Raw genomic sequence first — 18,719 nt, 5'->3', positions numbered from 1 at the left:
TTACAGAACTGTAAAATTCAACACCTGGACGCACAACACTTTGTTTTTAAATTCTTTTTAGCTCCTTTGTAAATTACAAATTGCCATTGTTTGTTTTGGTTTTAAAGCAAGAAAGCAATCCTGAATGGAGGCCAGATTTTTATATTTTTTCCCCAGTGGGCTGTTGCAGCAGCCTAGAATAGTCAGTGTGCAATGTGCTCTGACTACATGCTCTCCCCGCTTCCCTTCCAATATACCCAGTGTGCTGCATGGGAGGGGCTTGTGTAGGGCTATAACACTGTCCTTGAGCCACTGGGAAATCCTCTTTGTTCTGGGGGAAATTTTGCAGTGCCCTTCAATAGAGCCGGCCTACAAGGTACACAGGAAACACACAGATCAGCTCTTCTTTTACACTAGGGCACCTGAGTCTTAGACTCTTTGTGAATTTCACAAGACCTTCCTCAACCACTAAGATAAGGTATTGAGGGAAGAGTAGCAGCCGTGTTAGTCTGTATCCACAAAAAGAAAAGGAGTACTTGTAGCACCATAAATAACAAATTTATTTGAGCATAAGCTTTCGTGAGCTACAGCTCACTTCATCTTCTAGCAATTTTAAAATGTAACATTAGCGTCATTAATTTAAAAAAGTCCAGAACGGCAGTTCCTATTCACACCTTTAAATCCGTATTTGATTTATGCTTCTGTCACGCTACTGTATACATAACAGAAAGCTGATGTGTAGCTAGCCATGCGCTATTGCTCAAAAAATATGTTCAGGAGTGATATATACTTCTGAATGAACTTAAAAGTTAGAATGAGGATTTCATTGTTGACCTTAAGTGAGACAAAGAACAAGGCTAATGTAAATCAATCAATATACTGTAAATGCTGACTTAAAAATTAAGCCACACTGGATAGCTCTGCTGTTAATATTACATGCACACAACTCAGTGAAGTTTATGAGCATCACCTGCACTTTCCTTCTGTGGGCTGTGTGACTGGTAGCATTGCCTGGGTGACACACTTACCTCTTCCATCCTTCTTACATCTTGAATTTCAGCCTAATTTGACCTTGAACATTGTAGGTTATTGCAGGTACTGCTCCTAAAAGTAGTTCTTCCAGAAGTGGCATCAGAGCACGTGACAACAAGGATGCTGCGGTGACTCAAGATAGGTCTGACAGTCCTCCTAGCATAAGAACCAGTTTGAACATCTCCCCTTTCTCTCAACCAAATCCAAGCCTTTTTGAAGGTTCAGAGCAGACATTCCTCTCTTCCTGTGATTTCAAGCAGACAGCTTTTGGCTCTCTCCTTCCCCTCCTCCCCTGTAACCTCAAAACATGATCCTGGCTCCGTCCCTGTTTGTACTGATGAACTGGCGGGAGCTCCTGAGGTTGCACATGCTTTTTGTTAGCAGGGCCAGCCTTAGGCTTTGCGAAGGAGAATCTCAGCTTGTTTTGTTTTTTTAAAAATGCCAGTCTCTAATCCTTTTCCCATGCAGTCGTAGCCATGGAAAGCTGAACTGATTGCTAGAGTTGCAAAAAAACAATCGGCTGGGCTCCACTTCTGCCGCAGGCGGTTTGGGGAAGGCTGGCCCTAAAGATCCCTCTCATGCACACGCTTTGTATGTAGTGTGTATCAGTTACATTGAGAGTGCCTTCCCAAGACGTCATCTTGCTCACTCTCCCCAATGTCCTTACACCATCCTTGTACACAGGAACACAGGAATTGCCGTACCACAGCAGACCAGTCGTCTATCCAGGTTGCTGTTCTGTCTCTGTCATTTGCCAGTACTGGATGCCTCATAGGAATCCTGTAATGGGCAGTTATGGAATAAACAATAGGAAAAGTTTCTAATCTCTAAATTACTGACTGGTTTTTGCTTTGGAGAATGAGGGTTTAAATCCCTTCCTTTTGTAAATCTTGTTGACGGCAATGGTGGGTGTTGCATGTGGTGGTCAAGGGGCATCTCCTAACAGCATCCCAAAGTAGCCCCTCATCTAGAGGCTTATCTCTCTGCACTCAGGCCATGTTTATGCTACAAAATTATGTTGACCTAATTTATGTCTGCATACAGCCACTGCAGTTATTAAACCACTTGTGTGTGGGCACAGTTGGCTCCTTGTGTTGGTGGTGCGTGTCCTCACCAGGAGTGCTTGCATCAGTTGTATTGTCAGTGTGGGGCATTGTGGGATGTCTCCTGAAAGTCAGTAACAGTTGATGTAAAAGTGCAGTGCCTACCATGACTCAACACCGCTCGGGGAGGTGCTGATACCAAATGGGCATAGAGAGGCATTTATGTCAGCAGAAGCCAAATTTAAGCGAAGACACTTCCACAGGTAGGTCAACACAAGGCAGCTTACATCGACCTAAACCTGGAGTGTAGACCAGGCCTCAGGCTCTCTGCTGTGATGTTAGTTTTTCTATATGGAATAAAACAAGCTTATTTATTGTAGATCACAGATGAAAACCATAAGCGTAGCAACCTTCTGACTCATTGGTGTCTTGTGTTCAGGAGCCCCAAATATTAAGATGCCTGTGCTTGAAGATCTGATATATATATATATATATATATATATATATATATATATATATATATATATATATGTGCTGATCGTGAATGAAGATTCATCTTATTATAGATACAGTTCCACTCTTTCAGTCCTCTAAATCTTTTCCATTTCTCTCCATGTAGCTTGTGGATGTGACCTGGCTCAAGGAGGATTTTTTGTGAGACAGGGAGACTACATCTGTACTTTGGACTATCAAAGACTCTATGGCACACGGTGCATCAGCTGTGATGAATTCATTGAGGGGGAAGTGGTTTCAGCACTGGGGAAAACCTACCACCCAGCCTGTTTTGTGTGTGCTCTTTGCAGGTATGTGTTCCAAATAAAAAAAATTATTTTTAGACTATAAAAAAGTATATTTTGAAAGAGACAAAAGCCAGGAATCCACGGGGAGGCTCATAAGCAAAACATCTTCCATAGGCCATCAAGGAGGTACCCCTCTTATTCATTTGGTTCTACCATTCTGCCCCCGTTACATTTATGGGGTTTTGAACTGAAATAGTTCAGCTTTTCTACACCATCTACTAGTGCTACTTAATAATTACTTAATTAATTATTGCAGCGACACTTTTAGAAGTGTTTACTAATTCCATGTGCCACAGTGTATCCAACTTTGAGATATCTTATTCCCAGTTTGCTGAGGTACTTGGGATCTGCAGCTGCTGTTGTAGTCAGACCTCTTTTCCCCAGACACGACTGCTGCCTGACCTCTCTGGTGTCCACTGGACTGCCCTAGAATGTCACTCTGCTGCAGTTACAGTTAACAGACTGTGAAAATCAATACATTAAAACGTATTTACGAAAGCAGATGAATACTCTCAGAAAATATGGAAATCAAAAATACACAGTGAAGTCTTGATCCTGCACACATTTAAACATGGGAGTAATGTTAAAAACGTGGGGTTCATATACCTGTGAGCAGAGAACAAGCACTGGTCTGTGTACCACCATAACCTCCAAAATAGATGTTCAGTTGAACTTCAGTAGCCAAAAGGCCTAGTGCTGGCCCTCTTCGCAGTAGTGAGTTTTACTCATGAGTTCCATTGAGTTCAATGAGACTATCCACATGCATGTATTTGCAGGATCGGGACCTAACCCTGTAACTGAAGTTTTTTGTGGGCGGTGCTAGAGTAAGACTGATACTGAATTGTAGCTTGATTCCCTTTTGTGCAAATAACTAGATGCCTATATATCAATGGTTTAAGACTTTAGTGAGAACTTGTAAGAAATACCGTTTTATAATAACAATTCAAAGTAAATGGAAATACAGTATTATTCTTTACAACTAATTATGAACATTTACTGATAAGATAAGAACAGAGAAAGCCTTATGAAGAGAAAAAACAGAGAAAACCAGAACAAAAACAGGCAATAATATCAATCCAGATATAACTGAGCGGACAGATTAAAGCGAAGTCACTTTTAAAACCCTCCTTCCATTGAATCCTGTCTCTTTAGATTTATCTCATTTATCCCAAACCATATTCTCTTTGGAGACTGTAAATAAAAAGGACAAAAGGGAAAAAGAAAAAGAACATCAGAAAAACTTAGAAAGAAACAATTTGTATCTCCAGTCTATTATTAGTAACATAAATAAGTTCAAAGGGTGGATGGAGGATATCACACATTTGCCCTGAGCCTTCTCAGTCTACACATACATTAATGGCTCCATCTATAAACAAACCTACTAGATACCAAATTTCTGGTGCCTTTCTTCTTGGCACCAGTGTTATTCAGACCCAGAGTCAATTAAGAAAAGAAGAAAAATTCCTTGAGATTATTTTCTCATCAAGTAGGATTGACTTCTGAATTAGGATTTTGTTAGGATTTTGTTTATAATTGAAACCTAAATTATTTACCAAGCTGTACTTAGCCCTTTATTGTGGTCTGGATATTTACGGTTCCAGCTGAAACAATTCCCTGAAAGTTCAGAATAAGCTTCTACAATGAGTAAACTACTTAACTTCTTGCTCCCTAACAAAGCAAACTGAACCACAGCACTGAGAAAACCATAAATATAATCTGCTACATAGATTACTATTAAATGCAGACATTCAAAAGTGGAATTGCTCTTTAAAACATCAGATCTCTACACGACAGTACTTCACCCAAATAAATTCTGTCAACCTCCCTGCTCAGTTCTTTATCTAGCATACCAAATGGTTGGATTAAAAAGGAGTCAAGGCAAAACGTTTATTTGGCTGAGCCTCCCAACTGCTATTGTCTCAACAACAGCGCAAGCTTGCTATAGTCTTCCCCTAGGATGGCACTTCACCTCATGTTGCCTCCATCCAGTTCAGCCCTCCAAGTTGCAAGCAGGAATCAATTAGCCTTCACCGGCAAGGTTCTAGCATCTGCTTATCAAGTCGGCCAACAGAAGAACCCTGTCGTCCTGTTACATTAGAAATACCAGGCCAGATCCTCAGCTGGTGTAAATCAACATAGCTCCATATGGCCCAGTCTTTGCAAACCAGGCATGCTTTATACTTCCTGTAAGAAAGAGTGTCTTTATCAAAACACCAGGAGACTTTCTTCATCAATATTTGATTTTCTACTAAAGCTCAGTGAAAGTAATATGAAGTAGGCAATAAGTATAGTATATTCAAATAAAGATGGGTTTTGGTGTAAAAGAAAATGGCTGGAAATAGAATAATTTTTCAACAAGTTGATTCAGGGCCAGGATTTTAAAGTCATCTTTACCTTCAGAAAATCAGATCTCTTTTTAGAAGTCTGATTTTGAGGGCACGCTGCACTCCTTCAAGATGTGTTCAGCACATTCCAGGATTAGTCATCAAATAAACAGCTTTATAATCTGTGCTCTCTGTAACTGCTAAAGTGACACATATTGTTTTAATTGTTAATACGTTGAATAGCAAACCAATGATTTTTGAACCAACACTTCTAATAGTGGCACTTCCAACAGTGTTTTCTCAGCTTCAGAAAAGACAAGATTATAATAGCAAGCAGTGGGATGTGGAAGCATTTCACTCAAATATTTCTCTCAAATAGTAAAAGCAGGTAGTAAACCAAAGCAGATGTAAATCAGAGCAAGGAAAACAAAAAGCAACGGACAAAAAATTTGGTCATATGCTTTTTCTGGCCCTGTTGACAATGCTGCTATTGGAATATCTTGTCACTGGATGTCCCAGAACAGGGGCTGGATTATCTGTTGCTCCCCACTTTTGTGTTGATAAGCCTTGGCTTCTCTATAAAGCAGGCATGTCAGTAAACTAAGTCTTTCATGAGGTATCCAACTGGGATTAGTATGTCACTACCATGGAGTGCTGGTACTTCAGTGAGTAGAATAAAATGAAGTAACAGACATTGTATATGTGAAAAGTGAGAATTAAACCTGAAATAGTGCAGTAGGTAATACATTGGCATGTTAGGGCTTTGAGGACATTTAAAGGTTGTAGATTTGGGTCCTTCCAGGCTCAGGTTTTTTACTTGGTCCTTCCATAATGAAAAACAGTATAATGGAATTAATGTCTTGCATCCTTGTTTCCTTATATCTTGCTCTGACCACATGGCTCTTAATTACACAAATGCAGGTTCTAAATTGCATATTTTCTCTGACTGCAAAAAATGATGGCTTATGCTATTGCTATAGTCCAGTCCAACTATTCCCTGCTGATGTTATTGCCTATAACTAGGAATGAATGGAAGAGTAAGAGAATAAATTCAAACATTTGCAGAACAACTGATTCCATTGAATTCCAATGGTGTCTGAGCAGCTTTATTTTTATGGCTGCTCTGATAAATATATCTGGCTCCAATCAGTAGCTCTCAATTCACTTTACAATCTTTTAAGGTATTTATCCTCTCAACCACCCATGTGAGGTTGGGAAGTACTGTTATCCCGATTTTACAGGTGGGGACCTGAGGCACAGGGAGGCTAAGTAAATTTTTCAAGATTGCACAAGAAGTCTGTGGCGGAGCAGCGAATAGAACCCAAGTCCTAAGCTAGTGCCCTAACCATTGGCCCATCCTTCTTTCCATTAGAAGGGGCTGTAGGCCACTGAAGCTCCCAAAGACATTTCCCCTGAGGGGAGGAGGCAGGGCATCAAGCTGTTAACAGTCCATAGTAAAAGCTATGTCATCTGTGCCACTAGAGGTTGAGATTTAGTGAAGCCGTTCAAAAGATTGCTGTGGGGCAGGGCTGTGAGACAGAGCATTGAGAGAGGCCCCCAGGGGGAGGGGATCCCAAAGACTTATCTCAACCTCTGCCCCTAGAAAAGAAAGACAAAAACACTACCTGTGGTGATCTGTATTCTCTCTGTGAAGACTATATGTATATAGTCACACTTCCTCCATAAATACTAGTAACTAAAGTCGTGGAAGACAATGCTTTCTGTGGAGAGAAAAGAAGCAGTTAACTTGCCCTTAATTGGAGGATAAACTATGGTGCAGAGACCCAGGTGCAAAGACAAAGACAAACAATTCCATGTATGGTTTATAGGACTCTGAATTCTGAGTCTTCACATCTCATCAAAGATTAGGAAGCCCCTCTGTAGGTGTATAATAACAACAGAAATGGAACAAAGCCACTGTGGAAATGAATAGAGCCAATGTTCGAGATGGGCCAGATGTGCAGTCACTCATTAATCATTATTATTAGTGCCAATCCAAATGTAAAGCAAAAAAGAGGTTTCCTTTGTAAATTAAGTAAAGAATGCCCTCCCTGAATTAAGCTGTTAGACTAATACTACCTTCTCCGCCTTCAAATTTCTCCTCAAGACCCACTTTTACTTCTAATACCTACAAGAAATTAACCAACTCACCATGAGTAGGCAGAGGGGCAGTTAGACATACACAATTAGGCAGCAGTGCACCTTGTAGAATGGAGTCGCTTGTTTTTGTTCATAGAAAATGAGTGAACCAACCTGGGGCAGGGGAGTTGGCATGGGCCTTGTTTATAATGTTCTGCTGTTTCTAGGAAAAGCCAATTCTTTTTTTATGGGAGCAGGAGACCATGGGAGGTTTGAAGTCAAAACTGAAGCTATCCGGAGCATAAAACGTGCTCATCGTGCCAAAATCATACTGAATTGTAAAAGGGCTTAGCTCCCATTCAGGAAGCTCCCAGCTGCTGAACACTTTTACAGATCTGGCTTCTTAATTTGGGTGTCTGCATAGAAGCTGTTGGATGCACTCTTGGAAAATCTGGCCATTAGTTTTTGTATGGGCATTGCCCATATTTCTTACAGAAATAAAGATTTTTCTGGAGTTCAGGAAGCAAAGGACTTGTGTATTTGGTGTGTGTAGTGAAACACCCAGATATTTAATTAGTTTCCCTATAAACTACTTGCGTGATGCATGCTAAGAAATAAATATTATTGTTTGCTGTGCCTCTTGGGGAGAAGCAAGAAGCCTCTGTCACTTGCATAAACTGTGTACCCCTAGGTACTCAGGCTAAATATGCCCAGCCACAACTGGCTTGATGGCTTAGGGGTCAGCTTCAGTGCCGGACACTAGCGGTGCCCTGCCAATGGGGGAACTATGACTCCTTTAATTCTGAGGTCAGACTATATGATCACGTTGGTCCTTTCTGACTTTATAATCTATGAATATCTGGATACCTGGTGCATCCTGTGTCAGGCAGTCTTCGCTGCGTTCTCATAGTTCCTTTCAATCAGCCTGTCTAGGATTTAATAATGTACAGAGGCCTGTAGCAAGCAATGTTTGCCTCATTCGTTCCCAGTATTCAATACCCTGGGCCAAATTCTGCCCTGACTAACATCCTGTGCAACAGCTTTCATGTCTGTGTGGTTGTACAAGGCATAAATCAGCACAGGATTTGATCCCTGGAGTCTTACTTACTATTAAGCCTCCATCAGAAATGTACGTTGAGCAGTGCTTGAGTTTGTGTTGAGGGGGAAAATAGAATAATCTATGAAGTTGGTTTAAAACCAAAATCCATTGGTAAGGAAAGTGACAGTGATAAAATATGCTAATAAAAGACACTACAAGTCATCTCAGAGTGTTGCATGGACCGAATCAAGAATCATTGGCTTAAAAATATATTTAACCCCTTGCCTCACCATGAAATCACACTGAATGCTTAAGTGCGAATAACTAATGAAATCCTGTAGCCAAAGGCATTTGGTAGGTAAGAGTTGTGTGGAACTGTCAAGAAACAGCATATCTGCATTTGTGCATAACCTACAGTTCTGTACATGTTGCGGACTTTAAGCTAAAGAGCTCAAAAACTAAAACGTTGCTAACTGACCTTTATCTCTTTCTCATGAACTATCATGCTTGCTGGCTTGTAAATCCATGAGCCTAGTTGCTTGTGAAAGAAAAAAGATAGTCAGGTATTAAAGGGATACTGTCAAAGATGGTAGATATCAAATTTGGGCTCCAATTCAGCAAGGTACGTAAGCAAATGCCCAAGTTTAAGCAAGTGAGTTTTGTCCCATTGAAGGCAAGAGCCTTACTGAATCAGGGCCTTGCTGCCCACCTTTTCCCCTTTATATCTGCAAACTCCTTTTTATGTCTTCTCTCAACTTTCAAACAATTTTGAAGGCTTTTTTTTTTTTTTTTTTGGACGGAAAAAAAATGGCTTTCTGTATCTTTGTCAAAGTCCTACAGAGCTTCGTTGTTTCCTGCTTTTCAACCCCACCCTTGAAGTCCCGTTGCTTGTCCACCATCCTTCGGCTCTGAAGAAATGAATGAAACTTCTTTTGGAGATTGTCCTCACCCCTCTTTAAAGGAAGCCTGCTGTCATTAGTTACTGCACTTTAGAAAGTTTATAAATATTTACTAAATTAGAAAAATATATATATATATATATATGGAGTGTTTCTTTGTAGGAATTTTTCAAACCAATTTATTTATTATACATGCCTGCTACTACCTCCATAACTGTAACTGGTGCTGATGCCACTCAGAGAGACCTGCCATTTTACTGAAACTCCCAAGCAGAAAGTTCAGTTAGATGATTTAACTTTGTTTATGGTGTGAAATCATGATCTCCTTAAGTCAATGGCAAAGCTCCCATTGTCTCCAATGGGGCCATGATTTTGCCCCGAAAATGTAGCTGTTCATATGAATGCAAGAATAAGACAGAAATTTTTTTGTGTAATTGTAAAATGGGTTCTGTTATCTTTGTTTGTTTGTAAGGGTGGGGGGTTAATTTGGAGCAGATTACCAAGGACTGTAATAAATTCTCCTTTATACAGAGTCTATAAATCAAGCTTGGATGTCTTCCTAAACAATATGGTCTACCTCAGCTAGAAGCTAGTGAGTTTGATGCAGAAAATCTGGGCGAAATTCTTTGATCTTCGTTTTACAGGAAATTTAATTAGAAGATCAACATGCTGACTTCTGGCCTTAATGTCTGCTATTTTATTAAAATAATAAAATTATATAGTGGATTTCACATTTACAATGGTACTGCAGCTCAGTATTTGAATTAAACTAAGGTACATCATTTTACAATTAAGATGGCACCTTTTTTGTAATTAGTCATTCCTTTGCATTATATGTAAAACATGGAGATGTGGTTAGTGATTTCTCTTCCTATTAGATGCACTGTTTACAATATTTTCTTATTATTTCATATTGGTATTGCAGCACGTCCTAGGAACCCCAGCTAAGATCATAGCCCCACTGTGTTATACATACTATACAAACACATAGTAAGAAACATTCCCTGCCCCCCAAGAAGGTTTTTATACTACTCTGGGAGCAAACCAATCTGTCTACTGTACTTAGCAAGGAGTGTATATAAAGCCTTTATATGGAAAAAAATCTTTCAGAGAGCCTTTTATATTCTGTTTCATAATTTGTAAAAAAAATTTGGGGTGGTGGTGAATATAATGCAGAATTTTCTTAATTATATTTCAGTGAAATACACCCCTCAGATGGAATTCACCACTGGGCAGAAGGTATGCATTATGCCGATGCACCACTTAATACCCACTACAGTTATATTTTGATGTTTCATTTGGGATTTAGTGGTACATAAGCCTTCTATGAGGTGAATTTCACCCTGATAGAAATGTGTTATAAGCCCTCTTCATCATTCCCTGCAGTATAAAGTGATTTTCCCAGCTCTTCCTTCCCAAACCTCTCTAGTTTCTGTGCACAAGCAATATCTAACAAAGGTAGCCTTTTAGTTGACAGGTTTCAGAGTAGCAGCCGTGTTAGTCTGTATTCGCAAAAAGAAAAGGAGTACTTGTGGCACCTTAGAGACTAACCAATTTATTAAAGCATAAGCTTTCGTGAGCTACAGCTCACTTCATCGGATGTATAGAATGGAACATATAGTAAGATAGATATAGATATATACATACAGATAAGGTGGAAATTACCATACAAACTGTAAGAGGTTAATTAATTAAGATGAGCTATTATCAGCAGGAGAAAAAAACTTTTGTAGGGATAATCAAGATGGCCCATTTAGACAGTTGACAAGAAGGTGTGAGGATACTTAACATAGGGAAATAGATTCAATATGTGTAATGACCCAGCCACTCCCAGTCTCTGTTCAAACCCAAATTAATGGTATCTAGTTTGCATATTAATTCAAGCTCAGCAGTTTCTCGTTGGAGTCTCTTTTTGAAGCTTTTCTGTTGCAAAATTGCCACCCTTAAATCTTTTACTGAGTGGCCACAGAAGTTGAAGTTTCAGAGTAGCAGTGTTAGTCTGTATTCGCAAAAAGAAAAGGAGTACTTGTGGCACCTTAGAGACTAACAAATTTATTTGAGCATAAGCTTTTGTGAGCTACAGCTCCTACCGGTGGACATCAGGAATCAAGGAATCATAACATTCAAAAACCAGTAGGAGAACACTTCAACCTCTGTGGCCACTCAGTAAAAGATTTAAGGGTGGCAATTTTGCAACAGAAAAACTTCAAAAACAGACTCCAAGGAGAAACCGTTGAGCTTGAATTAATATGCAAACTAGATATCATTAACTTGGGTTTGAATAGAGACTGGGAGTGGCTGGGTCATTACACATATTGAATCTACTTCCTTAAGCTAAGTATCCTCACACCTTCTTTCAGAGTAACAGCCGTGTTAGTCTGTATTCGCAAAAAGAAAAGGAGTACTTGTGGCACCTTAGAGACTAACCAATTTATGTAGCTCACGAAAGCTCATGCTCAAATAAATTGGTTAGTCTCTAAGGTGCCACAAGTACTCCTTTTCTTTTCACACCTTCTTGTTAACTGTCTGAATGGGCCATCTTGATTACCACTACAAAAGTTTTTTTTCTCCTGCTGATAATAGCTCATCTTAACTAATTAGCCTCTCACAGTTTGTAACTTCCAAGGTATCTGTATATGTGTGTGTGTGTGTGTGTGTGTATAATATGTTCCATTCTGTGCATCTGGTGAAGTGAGCTTTAGCTCACGAAAGCTTATGCTCTAATAAATTTGCTTTTAGTTGAGAAGATGTTAATAGGTGGAACCATTTAATTAAATGTAAAGAGAGCTCTAGTTCAATGGAAAAGAAACTTTATGCACTTGCATCCGGTTCTTTAATTGTGGTATATTTCCTCCAAGGAGTATTTGCAAGCATTTGATTTCTGAATAAATCGATTCAGCGGAGAACTTTGATATGATCAGAGCTGGTCAGGATTACATTTTTCAAAAGTTTTTTTCAAAAAGAAAACTCATAGCTTTCTTCAACATTTTAACAGCCTGGTGTAGTCTCTGCAAAAGCAATTACACTTGTATATATTTAAAAACAAATGATTCTAGCTCTCCCTCAATTCCAAGACTGATATTGGTGGTTATCAGTCACCAGTCCCCGCGTTTCCAGGAAACACTGGACTTTGCCTTGGCTTTTGAGTATTTTCTCCTGTCTTGGGCAAGTTTTCTCTGCGTAGCTTTAGCTTATGCATCGAAGTTGCCAGTTTGCTACTTACCTTTGATATTTTAGCCTCCCGGTGATGATGATTGGATGTGTGAACGAAAAGTATGTGTGAATGAAAAGTATTGGATACGTGAATGAAAAGACACACACACCCAGCTCCCTCCCCACCAAAAAATGATTGGTTCCTGTAAGGAAAGTGATGTCTGACCTCAGTAAGGGAAGTGAGGATTTTCTGTTTGTCATGTTTTCATTTTTCCTGCTGCAGGCTGCCTTTTCCTCCTGGGGACCGGGTGACTTTCAATGGGAAAGAGTGTGTCTGCCAGAAGTGTTCACTGCCCCCTGCTGGCAGCAATAGCACTTTCCTCGTCCAGGCCCTGCGAAGTAAGTAGTTCTTTTTAGAAACAATCTATTTGTCGTTTAGTGAATAAAGCCAAGTGGCTGTACAATTCCCTTAACTTACAGCCTGTAAGGAGTTACAGGTAGGAACCTGCCCTGGGAAGAAGCTATAAAAGCAAAAGGGAATCTACCATACTGGTGGATACCTAGGGGAAAGGGCTTATTGTATCCCCTCCCAACTAGCTGGAAGCTGGGAAACCTCTTTTGGTTGTTACCAGTGACCTTTGTTACTTTGATCCTGTCTTAAAATCTTTATATTACTAAAGTTGACTTGGAGGAAAGAGAATTGAACTGAACTAAAGTTCACTGTCATGGGCCCTGACATAAGTTGGCTGAAGTCATTGTAAACCAGGAGTGAATCTAGCCCATCTTTTCTACAGTTCTCATTAAAGATAATTGGAAGACACACATTTAGTGAATGGGAGTTGGATCGGGCCCAAGGTGCCTGGCAGAACAAGTTCATTTAATTATCTATAAATAAGTCAACATGATTGAATCTACCATGCTGTACATGTCATTGAGAAAATCTCTTAGGGGCCAGCCCTTACACAGTGCTCACTGTACTGTCATGAGTAGGCCAAAACACTGCTCGATTGTAAGGGTTTGCAGGATTGAGCATGAGAAACAGTGTCTTTTTGATGCAGTCTGGATTTGCCTTTTTACTTTTCAGACAAACTGGTTTTACAGTATGCCTGCCTGCAGAAGGGGTTCACTATTGCCATTTGCAGGATATTATGCAGATCTCAACAAACGTGATGTCTGTAAATGCAATAGGCCAGCCAGCAGTCCTGAGCGTTCCATGCTGGTTATTTGTGAAACCTTAAGTATATCGCTTTTTTGTGCAATTGGGAATTTTGCCAAATCCTGCCTCAGTGACCGTTTACCTGATTTTGCCCACTGTGGTTATTTCTGTATTGTTTTAAAGGGCACAGACCATCAAAGCATATTCTCTTTTGATATTAAATCTTTCCTATTGAATTGCCTTTGTATTTTGATTTTTCTCAATGTTTTTGCCCAAGGCTGACCCTCGGGGTACTATGTGTGTGGCATGGATCTATGATTGCATTAAAATACTGCTGTTTTCAGATCTTTTCATTTCCATTTCCTTTATGACCATTTATCTTTATGTAAAGCATATTTCATATGCTGCTGTCAAATTACCCTCAAAACCATATTTTAATAGGTGACATATGGTAGATGCAGTTGCATAAACTTGCATCGCTTACTACTTTTTATTTGTTCTGAGCTTCATTTCGTTTACCATAAATCCTGTAGCATTTTACTGAGCAGTGACATCAGCTGAACACAGTGTGCTGAGTGACTTTTACTCAGGATGCTGTGATTCTCAGCAAACCTCCTTGGCAATATATTCTGGGCCAGACCCTCTGCTTGCAGAAATCAGCACAGTGCCATTGATTTCAGTGGAATTTTCTGCTTGTAGAAACTTGGTGAAAGGGATGTCCACCATTCCTCTGAGTACTTTTCCAAATCCCTATGTGGACAGTGGTGGTCTCCTCCTGCTCCAAATAAAATCTACCCAGGCTGTGTAAAGTCAAATTTACCCCCTTTCCTGCTGTTTGGCTTTTCTGGTAACTCAAATTATAACAGAACATAAATTTTAGCCAAAGCTTATTCCCCAGAATTGGCTGTTCCTAGTATTTACTGCAGGGTCTGTCCATTCTTGTTTCTAGTTCCCTCTGACCGGAGCGTCGTCTCTCCTTTCCATATCTTGATGGAGTTCAACATGCCATGTCTTTCTCAATAAGCCACCAGAATTTGCATAGCAGTTTTTAGTAGGGGTCTAGCTCTTGCTGAAAGGGTTGATTGACAGAACAACCCTAATCCCCTAGGGTTCATAAATCCTGCCACCCTTCTCCTCCTTTTCACTCAGAATTCATGTTTTACTTCCCGTTTTATTGAAATTGCTTCATGTTCCATAAACTGAGTGTTTTACAGTAATTGTTGAGGTTTAGGACTGTGTTGTACCTTTGACGTCCATGGATCCTAGGAGCACATTCCGGGGAAAATTTGGCCTTTAAAAACAAAAGTGTCCTTTCCTTGACTATATCCTCAAACATGTGCAAGTATTAAATATCCAAATATAGGCCTGAGCCAGCTCCCATTAAAGTCAATGGGAGTCTTTCCACGAACTTGACTTTGGGAGTTGGATCAGGCCCTATATGTTCAAATTTTCAGACATTCTCTATCGCAGGGAGTTGGTCTTAGACCCCAGTGGATACTGTGAGGCCAGGGATCAGGTGATACCTTGAAGATCACCTGGTCTTCATAAGAGCCAGTAAGTACATTAGTTGTTAGTGAAAAATTCAGGGAATAGGAAGGCTCCTGCAGGAGTCCCTGGATCAGGGGACAGAACCCATTTCATATGTGACTCTCAGGTAGATGGAGTGTAAGAGCTGCAGGGAAATAGAGCTTCTGGAGTGAAACCTTCAGGGAGCAGGCTAGGATGGAGTGTAAGAGCTGCAGGGAATAGACAGGCTTCTGCAGAAGACCCTGGGTCCGGGGAAGAAACATGAGTGAGATGCTGAACTTGTGTTAAACAGTTTTATTTAAAGAAATAAAACTGAAGTTCTGAAGGAAAGAAATTGAAATCCTGTGGCTGGAGAGTGTACTTTTGTGCACAAGCTGGTGAGGTAGCCTGCTGGCTTTCATTGCCCCTCACAAGATCTATTACACACCAGTCATTTTGAGAGTAACAAAATTGGAAAGAAACAACTAGGGAAAACCACAAAAACAACAAAAGTTTGAAAGTTTTATAATCCCATGTGTTACTTTCATATCCTCCACTTGATCTTATAGTTCATATTGTAGGGAAATACAATCTAGGATGGAGATACTATACGGTGGGTGTATAACTGGTTGGAAAACCATTCCCAGAGAGTAGTTATCAGTGGTTCACAGTCAAGCTGGAAGGGCATATTGAGTGGGGTCCCGTAGGGATCAGTTCTGGGTCGGGTTCTGTTCAATATCTTCATCAATGATTTAGATAATGGCATAGAGAGCACACTTATAAAGTTTGCAGACGATACCTAGCTGGGAGGTGTTGCAAGTACTTTGGAGAATAGGATTAAAATTCAAACTGATCTGGATGGTCTGAAGAAAATAGGATGAAATTCAGTAAAAAGAAATGCAAAATACTCCACTTAGGGAGGAACAATCAGTTGCAGACATACAAAATGGGAAATGACTGCCTAGGAAGGAGTGTTGCAGAAAGGGATCTGGGGGTTGTACTGGATCACAAGCTAAATATGAGTCAACGTTGTAACACTGTTACAAAAAAGGAAACATAATTCTGGGATGTATTAGCAGGAGTCTAAGCAAGACATGAGAAGTTCTGCTCCATTAGGCCTCAAGTGGGCCAAAAGAAATCTGATGAGGTTCAATAAGGATAAGTGCAGGGTCCTGCACTTAGGACGGAAGAACCCAATGCACAGCTACAGACTAGGGACCGAATGGCTAGGCAGCAGTTCTGCGGAAAAGGACCTAGGGGTGACAGTGGACGAGAAGCTGGATATGAGCCAGCAGAGTGCCCTTGTTGCCAAGAAGGCCAATGGCATTTTGGGATGTATAAGTAGGGGCATAGCAAGCAGATCGAGGGACGTGATCGTCCCCCTCTATTCGACATTGGTGAGGCCTCATCTGGAGTACTGTGTCCAGTTTTGGGCCCCACACTACAAGAAGGATGTGGACAAATTGGAGAAAGTCCAGAGAAGAGCAACAAAAATGATTAAAGGTCTAGAAAACATGACCTCTGAGGGAAGATTGAAAAAATTCGGTGTATTTAGTCTGGAGAAGAGAAGAATGAGAGGGGACATGATAACAGTTTTCAAGTACATAAAAGGTTGTTACAACCAGGAGGGAGAAAAATTGTTCTCCTTAACCTCTGAGGATAGGACAAGAAGCAATGGGCTTAAATTACAGCAAGAGCGGTTTAGGTTGGACATTAGGAAAAATTTCCTAACTGTCAGGGTGGGTAAGCACTGGAATAAATTGCCTAGGGAGGTTGTGGAATCTCCATCATTGGAGATTTTTAAGAGCAGGTTAGACAAACACCTGTCAAGGATGGTCTAGATAATACTTATTCCTGCCATGAGTGCAGGGGACTGGAGTAGATGACCTGATAGGAAAACAGCTCAACATCTGCTGTAATAAAGATGTGTATATATATAACTGAAAAGGAAAAACAACAGGAACTTAGTCAAAAGTCTGATAACAAATATTATAAAGACAACCACTAGATCAAGTAGTAATAGAGAGATTGTAAAAAATAACTTGGAAAATCTGAGCGAGAAAGAAGGCAGCATGCCATTTGCTTTAGCTACTTCTCCAGCATTTAGTAAATATCAGGAAGGAGCGATTCTTTCCAAAATGGCAGAAATGGACAAACATATTCAGAAATCTGTTAGCTGAATTTGAAACTGAAAGTCCAGAATGACAAATTGTAGTTATGCTTCATAAGGCAATAAATGGCACTTAGGATTCACTGTCTAAAAAACAACTGAAAGAGTTTCACCATGAAAAAGGCTTAGTGTTTTAACATAAGAATGGCCATAGTGGGTCAGACCAAAGATCCATCTAGCCCAGTATCCTGTCTTCCAACAGTGGCCAATGCCAGGTGCCCCAGACGGAATGAACAGAACAGGGAATCATCAAGTGATTCATCCCCTGTTGCCCATTCCCAGCTTCTGGCAAACAGAGGCTAGGTACCCCATCCCCGCCCATCCTGGCTAATAGCCATTGATGGACCTATCCTCCATTAATTTATCTAGTTCTTATTTGAACTCTGTTATAGTCTTGGCCTTCACAGCATCCTCTGGCAAGGAGTTCCACAGGTTGACTCTGCGTTGTGTGGAAAAAATACTTCCTTTTGTTCATTTTAAATCTGCTGCCGATTAATTTAATTTGGTGGCCCCTAGTTCTTGTGTTATGAGGAGTAAATAACACTTCCTTATTTACTTTCTCCACACTACTCTTGATTTTATAGATCTCTATCATATCCCCCCTTAGTTGTCCCTTTTCCAAGCTGAAAAGTCCCCGTCTTATTAATCTCTCCTCATACAGCAGCCGTTCCTACCTGTAATAATTTTTGTTGCCCTTTTCTGAACCTTTTCCAAGTCCAATATATCTTTTTTGAGATGGGGTAACCACATTTACTCATAGTATTCAATATGTGGGCGTACCATGGATTTATATAGAGGCAATATGATATTTTCTGTCTTATTATCTATCCCTTTCTTAATGATTCCTAACATTTTGTTAGCTTTTTTGACTGTCACTGCACGTTGAGTGGATGTTTTTAGAGAACTCTTCACAATGACTCCAAGATCTCTTTCTTGAGTTGGAACAGCTAATTTAGACCCTATCATTTGATATGTATAGTTGGAATTATGTTTTCCAATGTGCACTAGTTTGCATTTATCAACATTGATTTTCATCTGCCATTTTGTTGCCCAGTCACCCAGTTTTGAGAGATCCTTTTGTAGCTCTTCGCAGTCTGCCTGGGACTTAACTATCTTGAGTAGTTTTGTATCATCTGCAAATTTTGACACTTTACTGTTTACCTCTTTTTCCAGATCATTTATGAATATATTGAATAGGTCTGGTTCCAGTATAGACCCCTGGGGGACACCACTATTTACCTCTCTCCATTCTGAAAACTGACCATTTATTTATTCCTACCCTCTGTTTTCTATCTTTTAATCAGTTACCACTCCATGAGAGGAGCTTCCCTCTTATCCCATGACAGCTTACTTTGCTTAAGAGCCTTTGATGAAGGACCTTGTCAAAGGCTTTCTGAAAATGTAAGCACACTATATCCACTGGATCCCCCTTGTCCACATGCTTGTTGACCCCCTTAAAGAATTCTAGTAGATTGATGAGGCATGATTTCCCTTTACAAAAACCATGTTGACTCTTCCCCAACAAATTATGTTCGTCTA

At 40.1% G+C, this 18,719-nt stretch overlaps 1 protein-coding gene across 10 annotated transcripts in view; it reads left to right on the top strand.

Moving 5' to 3' along the window:
• The window catches only part of ABLIM2 (actin binding LIM protein family member 2), a gene marked incomplete at its 5' end in the record, with an annotated part of 215,546 nt that overhangs the window by 69,889 nt on the left and 126,938 nt on the right, over positions 1 to 18,719 (top strand). For all 10 annotated transcript variants that reach the window (XM_084625588.1, XM_084625593.1, XM_084625590.1 and 7 more), the window contains 2 exons: positions 2,674 to 2,857; positions 12,632 to 12,747. In XM_084625588.1, coding sequence (XP_084481714.1) covers positions 2,674 to 2,857; positions 12,632 to 12,747 — 300 coding nt within the window. The remainder of the gene's footprint in view (positions 1 to 2,673; positions 2,858 to 12,631; positions 12,748 to 18,719) is intronic.

The sequence above is a fragment of the Lepidochelys olivacea genome (assembly GCF_965140295.1).
Source record: "Lepidochelys olivacea isolate rLepOli2 genome assembly, chromosome: 4".
In the NCBI taxonomy this organism is placed as follows: Eukaryota; Metazoa; Chordata; order Testudines; family Cheloniidae; genus Lepidochelys; species Lepidochelys olivacea.
This window is presented reverse-complemented; position numbering and strand designations above follow the sequence as displayed.